At 40.4% G+C, this 12,670-nt stretch overlaps 1 protein-coding gene across 8 annotated transcripts in view; it reads right to left on the reverse strand.

Moving 5' to 3' along the window:
* Positions 1-12,670, reverse strand: part of lmo3 (LIM domain only 3) — a 40,791-nt gene that overhangs the window by 22,792 nt on the left and 5,329 nt on the right. For 5 of the 8 annotated variants that reach the window (XM_034217659.1, XM_034217658.1, XM_034217661.1 and 2 more), the window contains exons 2-3: positions 12,112-12,196; positions 11,701-11,914 (exon numbers count right to left, since the gene is read on the reverse strand). In XM_034217659.1, the coding sequence (XP_034073550.1) occupies positions 11,701-11,914; positions 12,112-12,121 (224 nt within the window). In that variant the 5' untranslated portion in view covers positions 12,122-12,196. The remainder of the gene's footprint in view (positions 1-11,700; positions 11,915-12,111; positions 12,197-12,670) is intronic. The other 3 variants (XM_034217664.1, XM_034217663.1, XM_034217656.1) reach the window with 1 other exon arrangement.

The raw sequence follows: 12,670 nt of genomic DNA on the forward strand, positions 1-12,670 counted from the left end.
GATAAAACAGGAAAATAAAATAAAGCCCAAATCGGTTTCCTCGAAAGGATCAACTGTCATCTGAGGGATCTAAGAGTTAACAGAATAAATGATGTAGGAGTTTTTTCTCCTCAGACAATCTTTGAGATCAACTCTCTGACTGTAACAGGCTGAACTGTCAGACTCTCCTCTCAATAACTGTGTGAGATGACTCACTGCAGCAGGACACATTCTCCAAATCCCCAAAACAAACAAACAATTTTAGACCTTCGTGCGGTGGAATAGAAATACGAAGCTATAGGTCTGATGGCTTCATTGGGGGAGAATTACCCCCATTCTATTCCTCAGCACAGATCAGATCAAATCAGGACATAGACCACTCTGTGAACTCTGACCCCACCAAAACCAATTTCATTTGGAGAGATGGAGGTCTGAGTTGTGCTGTAGTGTCGGGGATGTTGAAGCCGGATTTGTAATGCATGCAAACTGAGTGAGGCCTCTCATGAAAAGGTTAGAGGAAGGAAATTGAAGTCACATATATCTCTCTGTTAAAAGAAATCTAAAAGAAACGGGAACATGTGGCATTCAGATATACTGTATTTCAGTATGAGTTGTGTTGTAAGGCCATTCCAGGTTGCAAAATACTGTCCTGCTTTGAACTGTATTTACTTGTAACTGCCGACATTTAGATCACGCTTTCCAAACCTTAAACACACCCACTGTATTTGTGCAGTGCTGCACAGCTGAGAAGGCTATAAAACCCCCATGAATTCCACTAACCATGTCCCATAATTTGACTGGTGATTAGCATTTCTCCCATTTTCATTTCTGCTCCCCCCCCGGTGGCTCTGCGCTGGCGAGCCCTTTTTAGATTTAACACTGCCATCAGAAGTTTAACGACAAAAGCAGAGGTGCGGCGAAAAAAAAAGGGACGCGGAGAAAGGGTTGTTCAAAGTTATAGCCCTGACCTATTCATATTCTAATACCTTCAGCTCAGTGGTAAAGGTATGCTTAAAAGCGCCAGGTGGTGACATCTTAATTTTTCACGGCCGAAAAATGTGCCAGCGCCGACTCTCCCCTCTCTCCCCATGCATTATTCTTGCTTTAAGCAGCACGTCTCCTCAGGGGGAAGGGGTGTATTGTTTTACAACACACCCAGCTGCGGCCTACTTGCCTCGCCCGCGGTTCTTTTCAAGGAGTTGTCTTGGGTGACCCCTCTCTCTGGCAGTTATTAATAATAACACGTGCCGGGGAATAGTTCACCTTGTAGCGCTGAGGCCGCCTCGCTGCTTCGTGTATGTCTAGCCTCATACAGAGAAGTCTCCAGGGGAGAGGAGAAAGGTGTGTGTGTGTGGGGGGGGGGGCTGGGTTTAAAGCTATAGGAAGCGCAGAGCGAGAAACACACAAAAGACATCAAACAAAGTTTCCCCCCTTGTATGTAATTAGAATCAGGTAATCATCTATGGCCTCTCTAAAGTGATGGAGAGCCTGATTAGCAGCATCAAAGAAGGCAAAGAGGGCTGAGGGAGAGGTGTGTGTGTGTGTGTTAGAGAAAGATGAAGGAATAACACGGTGAAGTGCCAAGGCTGACAGACCAAGTGCTGCATTCTCCACCTTTAAGTCCCATTAAGAGCTCGAGCAGGAGAGGCCCTTTCTGCATGCTGAGTGTTCTATTGTAATAACAAGCAGCGGATTCAGGATTCAATCTGGGGCCTGAATGAACCGACAAATTCCAGACAAATTCTCTCCCTCAAGTCCTCAAGAGATTCAAAAAAACTGAAGGATGCTTCTTTTCGGAGCTTTTGAAGGGATAACGACTCAGCATTAAAGATAAACTCCTGTTTACTAGGTATTTAAAATGTAAATGGCAGGATAGGGTTGTGTGTGTTTAACATGGTACTGACTGGAATAAATGCACCGTTTGAAAAGCCTCTGGTCAGTCAGTGTGTGACTGACTTGACTTTTTCAGATTTAAACTGCAGTTAACAGAGCACTGTTCTGCTGCTGTCACAACAAAGAAAAAGTAAAATGTGGCAAAGCACAAGGACAGAGAAAGTAATGGCGGTGGCATTCACTGACGCAGCAGGCATTGTAACCTTTTAGAGAACCACATCCTTCAAAAAAAAGAAAAAACCTATCCCCACTCTCCTCTAAAGGAATCAGAAAAAACAATTACAGCATGCGTACAGATACGAGAAGAAAGACAAAAACATTAGCTTTGATGTCACACACCTTTTGAAGTTAAGCATACATTACCCATCCAGCTAAAAACAGGTCAATCCCGTTGTTGGTTTGTCACAATTGTATATGAATAACTGGTTACCTACATCTGAATGTGGCTTTTCTTTTTTCAATCAAGGTAGTACGTCAAGTCCAGACTAGTTTGTACCTTGCACTTTCCTCCCAAAATAAAAGTAGTTTCAAAAAAGGAAATGTGTGAAACATGCGACCCATGTTAGACTTAGACAATCTTATTTTCTTGGAACAAGAAGTGACTGGAGAGTGTCGAGCTAAGTACAACTGAATGCTAAACAAGCCATATTTAAACAACTAAAATGTCACAATTAGGTTTCATGAACTGAAAACACCCAATGTGAAAAGATGTTGAAGATGAAAACATACAGACCGCACTGGACACCGACATACTAGCAATCTGTCAATCACACCCTAACCCTCCCTGAATCTCAACCTGTCTCTATTTTACTCTAACATTATTTACAGGATGGATATCATACTGTATTGGAAACGACTTGAAACTATTGATTGAGACCATAAACTCGTCAGGAGGTCTTTACTATCGTAATAAATAAAGAGAGAAGAAGGGTCATTTTCTCATAGACTTCTATAGAATCTGACTTATTCTTGCAACCAGTGGAGTTGCTCTTTGAAGAATGCTACTTTAAGCCACTTCCACATTCTGTTCACTTTGTATAATTAACAAATAATAATAATAATACTTTGTATACCTGGGCAAGCTGTATTTGTTTGTCTTTGAGCAAAAGTTTGGACCCTAATTTCACAAAATCTCCCCTCTAAAAGTGCTTTGTCTTGGATCCAATTCAAGTATTCCAAGTTTTAGTTTAATGGCGCACCAATGGGTTTACCAGTCACTCATCATGTAAAAGCAGTTTCTAATTTCCGAAGACACCCTGGATAGGTCTTTCGAACCAGTATCCTGAACTAACTCTCACTTTAGAGCAAACTAAAGATATATTACGTTCAACTTTGGGCGTTAACACTTTTGTTTACAGCTGACAGGCCTCAAGTTTCCTGCAGAAAAATGGAACAAGGTGCCTGTCTACCTCCCTTGCTGCACAATCCTCCAATTTGAACATTAATCCTTGGACTAGGGGCAAGCTTTTATATAGGAAACACATTCAGTTGCATGCTAAGAAATGGTCAGCAGTGCTGTGCAGTACTATGTTTTACTGTCAGCACTGCAGCTAGAGTAGAAGATAAGTAAGCTTTGGTGTCATTGACCAGCGGCCTGGCTGAGGATGTCCTTGTGCCCTTCAGTGTTCGTTGGGAGGACAGCTGAACATCTGCGCTAGTCATTAGCGAAAGAGGAGCTGGCCTGAATCTTTCAGCCTGCAGAGAATCAGGGAGGAGAGGAGAGCTGATGACAAACTACACCCAGCTTCCTGCACATCTCCCAGGAGCACGGCTATCGTCAAGTGAGCGGGATGCTGTTCGATGGCAACTCGGAATCCACCGACTTTCAGCTCTTTGTGGAGCTGGTTGCCATCCATTGCTGCTATAACAATGACCGACCTCGCTGGGAGTCTAGTCAGCTCTGTTGGTGTGTGCATTATTCAGTCTGACACGAATACTCTTTTGCTGCTTGCTCAATCACTACAAGTGTCCCGCCCGTATTTACATCATAAGTAAGGTTTATGACACAATGCACAGTTAGCAACACTTATTCCTTTCGTCCTGTAGTGGCTATAACTGTTAAATATGCTGGGTTCTTTTAGTTCCTCAAAACTCCACAGGGTTAGGGTTAGGGTTTAGCCATGTCGTGGGGGTAATTGTTTGAAACCTAATATGTATTTTGATAGGAGTTTGACAAGTTTCTTTGGTCATTTTCATACCTATTCTGACGTGAAAACGTGTTACCATCTTTATTCCGACATGAAGTCAAGCTAACAACCACTGTTCTTCATGAAGGCGCAGGTTACAAACTTTCGGTTACAACCGTCTTCAAATTCTACAGTGGACTCACTCTAAAGCAGTGAATGTGAAGCTAATTTTAGAATCGGTGCATATAAGGCCTTTTCAAAGAGAAAAGTGGATCTGAATTTGCTATGGGAAGTATGTTCCTATCTTGAGACCAGAGTTCCCGTTAGCCGGTAATTACCAGACTATGACCGGTAAAATATGCTGAAGACCGGCAAATCTAAATCTCTCCGGTCAAAGTGTCCGGTCAAAATAATTTCACCTTAGCGCAATACCGCATCAGTTGCGCAACTTGCGCCACTTATGTGACAGACAAAAGAGTATGTGACAGACAAGAATAGTCCATTCTAATGTCTAACACTCAATATGGAGAAAGAGATGTCCTGTATGGGTTGATTGTGCGTTGATCTGTTGGTAATGCCTCGGGGTTCCGGTGGGCATGTAAACAAATGCATAATGCTTCGCTATATTTTGCGGCCTCACCCGGTTGCATAGCGACGCTTATTGTTTAGGTGTCTTTTAATAAGCAGCTAGTCCTATCATTAGCTAGAACTAGCTCTGATCGATATGGACATAAACGCGAGTGAAGTCTAATCTGACGGGAGAGAGAGATCAGCTGCTGCTGACGAGTTGACACGCAGCTCTGCATGATCACCTGCAGCGTGAGCGGACAAAACACACTTCAGGTTAGAATATCACACGTAGTTATTTTAATTACCTCTCAAACTACCTAAACTAGTTATAGATATGTTTAGTTTTACTGTCGGGTCACTCATTACTGATCCGCGAGCTGCATGATACTGACGGGCTGTCAGGAGAGGGAGAGAGCGCTCCGTTTATTATTCCCGTGTTATTGTAAATTACTGTACACTTTTGAATAATGTAGTTAATCTAATTAGTTTGTTTAATATCGAATCATATCAATTTGTTTTAAAGCTCAATAAATAACAAAGAAGACCTTTGACTGGCACTTTTCAAATTTTGTCCGGAAGATTTAAACTTTAACGGACATGTTGACCGGCGAAAAAATATTCTAACGGGAACTCTGCTTGAGACCTTTGGAATCAGCACAGAGAGAAGAACCAAATAAGAGATATCTGGAGTGACATAACAGGAAGTAGTGGAGCTCCTGGTGTGTTCTGAGATCACCCAGAGACCACACAAGCACACATAAATAAACTCCATGCATACACACATTGGAGGCACTGTACATTTAGCCCTTTTTCTGGGTTTGAACTGCACACAAAACTATTTATGCCTGTCATTTAATCTGATGTATTACAGTTAAAATAAAGGAAAACAAGTCACACATGCATGTTAGTGTCACTTTCAGCTCACATTGAATCTGTATGAGCCAACATTTAACAAATAATAATTGAGAGATGTGGCAGAGATGATTTTTTTCACAAACACTACATTTCAATGTGCGCTCTTTGTCTCAAAAACGATATGCTGCTACTTTGCGAGTAACCCTACAATGAACAGTTTTTTTTATATTAAAGGTGTGACACATGTTCATAAGGAAGAATGTATCTAAATGAGATTTCTGAAAAGAATAGACAGCGTTTCAGACAGCCTGATCCTCTTCTCCTCACTCCCTGCCGGGTCCCTGGAGATAAAGCTTGACTTGATGTCACAGTCACGCCTGACGCCAACATACAAACTGACAATGCGTCATAAGCCCGATGCGAGATGAAAAAAAAAGATACATTTTTCATTTACATACATGGTTATAGAAGGTGGCTGCAGACTGCAAAGTTGAATTTGAAGGAGAAAAAAAATGCAAGTTATTACACTGAACCATGCTCTACATGTTGGTTATCTCTCACTGATAGCCAGCTTTCCAAAACGTTAATAAATCCAGCTATGTTGACGGCTCTGTGAGTTTGCTTGCATTTACAATCTTAGTAAAACCACTGTAGAGGAAAATTGAAGTTGGATTAAAAAAAAAATGAATGAATATATAGATAAATAAATAAGTGTTCTCCTGGTGCTGTCTTTAAAATGGATGCCTGGAATTTACAGTTTTCCATTAACTGATGCCCAACAGCTTTTTCACGCCTGCACTCGGCCTTGGTGTGTGTGTGTGTGTGTGTGCGGCACTCAGCAGGCCGCCGTGCCGCAGTCTTCATTTTCTCAGCGTTTTTAACTTAAATGTGTCAGTCTGTCTGCTCTCCTCCCTCCTCCGGGCTTTCAAACATTATCGCTCTGTACTGTGGAAATCACACATCAGCATAAACAGTGGCGTCGCGCTATTACCAGTATCATCAATGGGAGCTTTGGTTTCAAAGGGATCATTTGTTGATAAAATGTTCGTGCCGCATTCCTCCATATTCAGAGAGAGCAAAGCACAAATCAAGCTCGAGGAGATAATACCTGTAATTATGTTTGCAGTCGCAGGTTTATGAAGGGATGGCTTGCTTACACACACACACCTCTTTACATCATTTTTGATCACACAGGGACTGCTGAAACTAAGTATTTTTTCCTCCCTCGTATTCGTTTTTTTTTCCTCAGTTGTTTGTGCATGTTTTGCGATAAAGGATTATTATTTCTCTGCTGGTGGGATCACATCGCTCATGGTTGTAGACCCCTGAAGAATTCTATTAACCCTGGTTATGTCAGGCCTAATAACATGCCACCCTGCTAAGCAGAAAAGGATTGACTTGGAGGAGGGGGTGGGGGTGTGTAATGAAGGCCCAAATAATTTACTGTTAAAGCCAATAGAATATAAAACTGGACTAAATGTCCTTATTTCTCCCTCTCCTGTCGCTAACCTGGGCTGACAGACTGAGATAAACATAAGTAGAAATAATACATTTGCTTTTTGAGGTGTGTGTGTGTGTGTGTGTGTGTATGTGTGTATGTGTGTGTGTGTGTGTGTGTGTGTGTGTGTGTGTGTGTGTGTGTGTGTGTGTGTGTGTGTGTGTGTGTGTGTGTGTGTGTGTGTGTGTGTGTAAAATGGTATTGCTTTGCAATGCTGCAGCCATTGATTGTGTTGGTGATGGAGCCTGGCTTTCTTTGTTGCTCTGCAGATCAGATGTGGAGTACTGCGGTTTTGCTATATTTGCCATTCATTAGCCAGCAGTGAGGAGATGTCAGGGCGCATTCGCGGGCAGGCCACTCGCGTGATAGCGAGCGTCAAATCAATTCAGTCACCTTGAACTTTGAAGATGAAAGAATAACATGTTGGAATTGGTCTTCCTCTTAGCCTGTACGCCTGTTCAGAAACGCTCGCCCGGTCCTCATGGCTACTGAATGCTTTGGTGTTGGGAAAACAATGTCCAACTGATTCATTGATGACATTTAGAGTTTGTGTTCTGCAGCTCTGCTACACAGGAGTCACCAGGTAAACATGTGGACACCAGTCTACTAAAACTATTATTCTGATATGTCTAAACTGTATGTGTATATGTTTCAAGGAAAAGATGTGATTGAGAAAAAAAATGCAAAAGCTTAGGCTACCAAACTACTTGGTTAGGTTTAGTGACGGATAATAGTTTGCCTAAAAATGGTTACCCCAGCCACATCATTTTAGTTACGGAATACAAATGTAATATAGTCTGAGTTGACAGTTGGTCTCCTGGGGCCTCATTTATAAAGCCTTGCGTAGGATTGACATGGGAAGGTTGCTTACGTAGGACAAAGCAAATAAATATGCACAGACATTTTATGATTCATAAAACACTGCGTACCGGCGTAGGACTTGCATACGGCACATCCTACGCCGGTTTCCTTTTATAAATCACAATCAACTCGAAATGCGGCGCAGCTTTTGCGGGCTTCACGTAACGCCCATATTTGCCTATAAATAGTCAAAGAAACGCCCATTCATTCATTTTGACTGACTGCAGGAAGAAGATCGCAGGAAATGACGACAGAACAGCTAAAAAAGACATACACCGTGTCAGATGTTGAGATAAATCATATTGTTTGGTGGATGCAGTTTGAACCAGAGTAGCAGCATGGAGGTCGGATCGTCACCAAAATAAATAAACAAGTGGTCCGAAAAAGGTTAATGACAAAATAAATACACATAACCTAACCTTCCTCAGGTAGTGTGTTTGTACCGGAAACAGGAGACACCCCCTTGATGAGAAACTGTAAGAAATGATCGGGGAATCCCTCCAGAGTGGAGTCATGACAACTGGATCTGAATTATGTTTTTGTATTTGGTGGTTTGTGTTCCAGCTGTCGATCAGCAACTATACAGTATATCCATAATCCACCAGTTAAAGGAAATACAACTGTGTTGTGTTATATTAGCTGTACAATTGACCACATATGGTGTTCTTAGTTTCCATACCTCCTGTGTTTTACGAGCGACTTATCAAGTCTTGGCGAACGGCATAAAACACGATTAAACATGATAGTATATAAAACCATGCTCGTATCTATCGTATATGCTGGTAAGCGTCTTTGGGTTCAAGAAAAGCGCTATAGAAATAAAATATATTATTATTGTTATCTATACAACCTATAGAAATGCAAAACGGCGTTAGTTTAAATTAATTCTGTCCTTCTGTTTACCGCATCATTTATGAGAATACATTTCTCAAGAGAACATAATCGAGGGGTGATCAATAACATTTCCGTATTTATTTATTTCTCCAAGTTATGTTTTTGTGGAGGAGTCTCAAACAGGCGTTTGTTTAATCATTGTAAGATTGGCTTTAATCAATTTGTGAAAATTAATTCTTCATATATGATAAATGAGAGGTAACATTCTATTTATGGTATTATTTCCACATATTTCTCTCCATTCTTCCTTCTGCCAACGGTGTCGCAGTTTCTCGTCTCTCCCGTTTTTGTGCTTAGTGCGTACGCATGGGTCACAGTTTGCGTGGAGGACCGCACATTTCCCGTCAAGTTTGTTTTTTATAAATCGCAAACATTGCATAGAAACTGGCGTACGCCATCTTTTGAGCGTACGCACCGTTTATAAATGAGGCCCCAGAGCTTGATTAACTCTTCCATCTACATTTCCCTATGATTACTTGTGTGAACTATCACTAGGAACCTAACCCTAACAAAAAGTTGCCACAATGTGGACAAAAAGCACAATTGCGAATGTGCTTTGTTTTTATGGAAACCTAATTTCCTAAGGATACCAGGCTAACTAACAAAATATCATATCCAGAGAGTAGTACATTTTATTTTTCTTGACAAATCTTGTAAAAACACCCAAACCAATAATTTGTTGGTGCATCTCAGCAACTTCCTTAAACTTCTGGACAATGTAGCACTGTATTTCATCAACCAGGATGTAAAAGTGCATTGCTGCAAACTATGTTCTGTGTCAGATGAATCTTCTTTTGGGCCATCAGTATGGTGTATGTGTGATTTAGTAAAATTACATACACGTGTGTGTTCTTGGTAATAAATGAACATCTCACCCATTGGTGGATGTGCATATTTGGTATGCGTGTGTAGAACAAAAAATACATTAAAGCAGTATGTCTGTGTGTTATTGTCTCACATTGGACTGACCACCAGATGTGGTGCTGCCTGAAGATTATGCCAACAATTCAACAAGCCTGGTTTAGACATTTAAAGTAGCCACCTACACGCGAGGCTTGTAGAAACTAAGAAACTGATCACAATCTGCAACACAACTGTAGTAGGAAAAAAGGTGTCTTCCTGCCTGGTAGATTCACTCTGAAACTTCTCTGCACAGTTACATTACAGTGAACTAAACGGAAGAAAACATTGGAAGTTATTTACACACTTGGGATGAATAGGGGCCAATGACCTCTGACCTAATCATGTTCTTGACACTGCAGATGTTTTCCCTTTGTGTGCAATGGTCCTGTCATTTATATTTTTTTCAAAAAATATCACAATTGCATCTACAAACGTCGGTTGGACAACGTCGCTGGTAGGACAAAATCTCAAATGATGTTTTAACAGAAACAACCCTACAACCAGTCACATGTTTATTAAATATATATCTGTTCAAAATGATATATTCTTGTCTATCAGAAATCAGGTTCCTACCCAAATGAAGCTAAAACCAAAGATGATTTAATGTGAAGCCATGTCTCTACAAAGCGTTACATGTGTCAAACCTCCATAAACTACAAATTCTTATGTAAACAACTTTAAAGCCAGCGGCTGTTTTACTCTCAGCAGGTGTCAGTGCTACATGGAGAGGAAAATGATCTTATACTGAACCCAGTTAAAAACTGATAGGCCTTTTTATTCTTAAATATGTCAAAAATAATCTGTCAACATGGGATTATTCCTTTCATAATTCTTGAGAAATAAGTGCTAAATGAAACAGGTTGATTCAAATGATTTCACCTCTTATTCACATACACTTTGCTTGCTGATAGATGCTATAGTTTATCAATCAATCAATCAATGTTTATTTATATAGCCCAATATCACAAATGTTACATTTGTCTCAGTGGACTTCACAGTTTGTACAGAATATCAGTATGACAATAGAGGCTTATAGTTGCTTTGAGTTTCACTAAAAACTTAAGCTGCAATATTTTGAGGTTGTTTTTTTAAAAAGACAAACGTACATTCTACATGTATATTAGGGCTGAACGATTAATCGATTTTAAATCGAAATTTTAAATGATGCAATTATCAAATCGCAAAGCCTGTGATTTTTTTCCCCTTCTTGTGTGTCAGTCATCTACACCAATCAGAAGTGCTGTGCTCCACATGTACCAGTAATTGTTAACCAATCAGAAGTAGCCCATGATAGAAGGTGATAGACAGATTGATCCAATCACCTGCCAAGTATTTTTGAAAGTGCCTGCCCTTTTCCAAATGGCTTCCAATGGAGCTTTCCTCGATGGTTTGGTGAAACAAACCATCTGAGTCAGGTTAGTAATGCTCCATCACATGTTTCTATTACAGGGTGAATCTTAAACTGAAGCTTGACTTTAAAGCAGCCCAACGGAAGTTTCATGTAAGTTTTGTTCTTTCACTCGTAGCTCGGGCTGCGGGGGTGCTAGAGACGGGAGCACGTTGATACGACCTTCCTAGCCGGAGATATGGCCGCATTTTACAATACATTTTTGTTGGGTCGCTTAAAAACAAATATCGCAAATCGAATCGCAATATCTGTCATAAAAATCGCAATTAGATTTCCCCAAATCGTGCATCCCTAATGTATATAATGTATACAAAATATTGATTGCACACAAGTGTCATAACAACCATATTTTAAGCGAATTTGAGAAAAGAAACTGGACAAAAGTGCAACAGATTTGTATTGAGGTGCGCAAAATCAATGAAAACACAATTAAAAAAAAATGTCAAATGTCAAATCATAATGTACGTGTAACTTTCGTCTGATTGCTGGGTTGTGACACATTTAGAGGCTTTAAAAAAGGGTCACATGCCAAACCAAATGCCTTCTTGTGAATAAAAACTGCCTTAGCTCCTTTCCACATAACAAATAGAGCTCAAACCGAACTCTCAATGTGTGTAGAATGGATTTCAGTGGGTTAACTCTCCAACAGCCCTGGAGCAGACCGAGCATTATGCAGTGTTTGTTGAACGTCACGCAGACGCCGTCTCTCTTACCGTAGGTAGTCTCTCCGGCACAGGATGAGGTTGGCTTTGGTGTAGAGCGTGGAGCCCACCTCGCCCAGCCGGCAGTCACAGCAGGCGCACTTCAGGCAGTCCTCGTGCCAGTACTTATCGAGGGCCTTCAGCAGGTAGCGGTCCTTGATCTTCCGGTTGCAGCCGGCACAGCCTTTTGGCTTGGTGTCCGGCTGGACGGAGAGCATTTGTATACCTGGGGGGAAAGAAGAGAGACGATTTAAAAACTCATCCAGCACCAGCACACTGGCAGAGGAACGTTTCCTTATGGTGAAAGAAAAACACACACATTCTAGGCAGAAAACAAAAACAAGGATTGTGATGCATTTAAAAAAAATACAGAACAAGAAATAAATTGATGACAGATAAATGGAGCAAAATACAAATTCTCACTTGTTTTCATTGTGCTCCTCGGTCTTTAAGCAGCAGGTGGTATAAGTACAATATTCATGTATTTATCACACATAAACACTTAAGACTGAAATGAAAGAAAAAAAACATAAGTGAAAATGAGCATTAATAAACAAGATCATTCTTATTTACATTTTTTAGTAGTTTGAAAACACAGATTTTAACCTGGTCTGCTATAGCAAATTAGATATACTCAAGAGACATGAGAATGCAGGGCTTAGTTTCAATTCCACAATTCCAAATTAAAGTGTACTCAAAAACTTAGTATGCAGACTTAACAGATACAATGTTTTACAAAAGATATAACCCAATTAAAAAAATAGTGAGAGCTTCGGTAACCTTAGAAAAAAAACTCTATTTACCTTTATTTCTAACTGGCATTCAATTTATATGTGTTGGATTCAACCAGGCTACTTAAATATGACTGTTATTAATTATCAAAAAGAGCAAAAAGAGTACCATTTCTTCACACGTGATTTTGTTTAACATGGTTTTTTGTTATAATTCAATTCACTTATACTTAGTAGTAAGTGTCCACACT

The sequence above is a fragment of the Gymnodraco acuticeps genome, unplaced genomic scaffold (genome assembly GCF_902827175.1).
Source record: "Gymnodraco acuticeps unplaced genomic scaffold, fGymAcu1.1, whole genome shotgun sequence".
In the NCBI taxonomy this organism is placed as follows: domain Eukaryota; kingdom Metazoa; phylum Chordata; class Actinopteri; order Perciformes; family Bathydraconidae; genus Gymnodraco; species Gymnodraco acuticeps.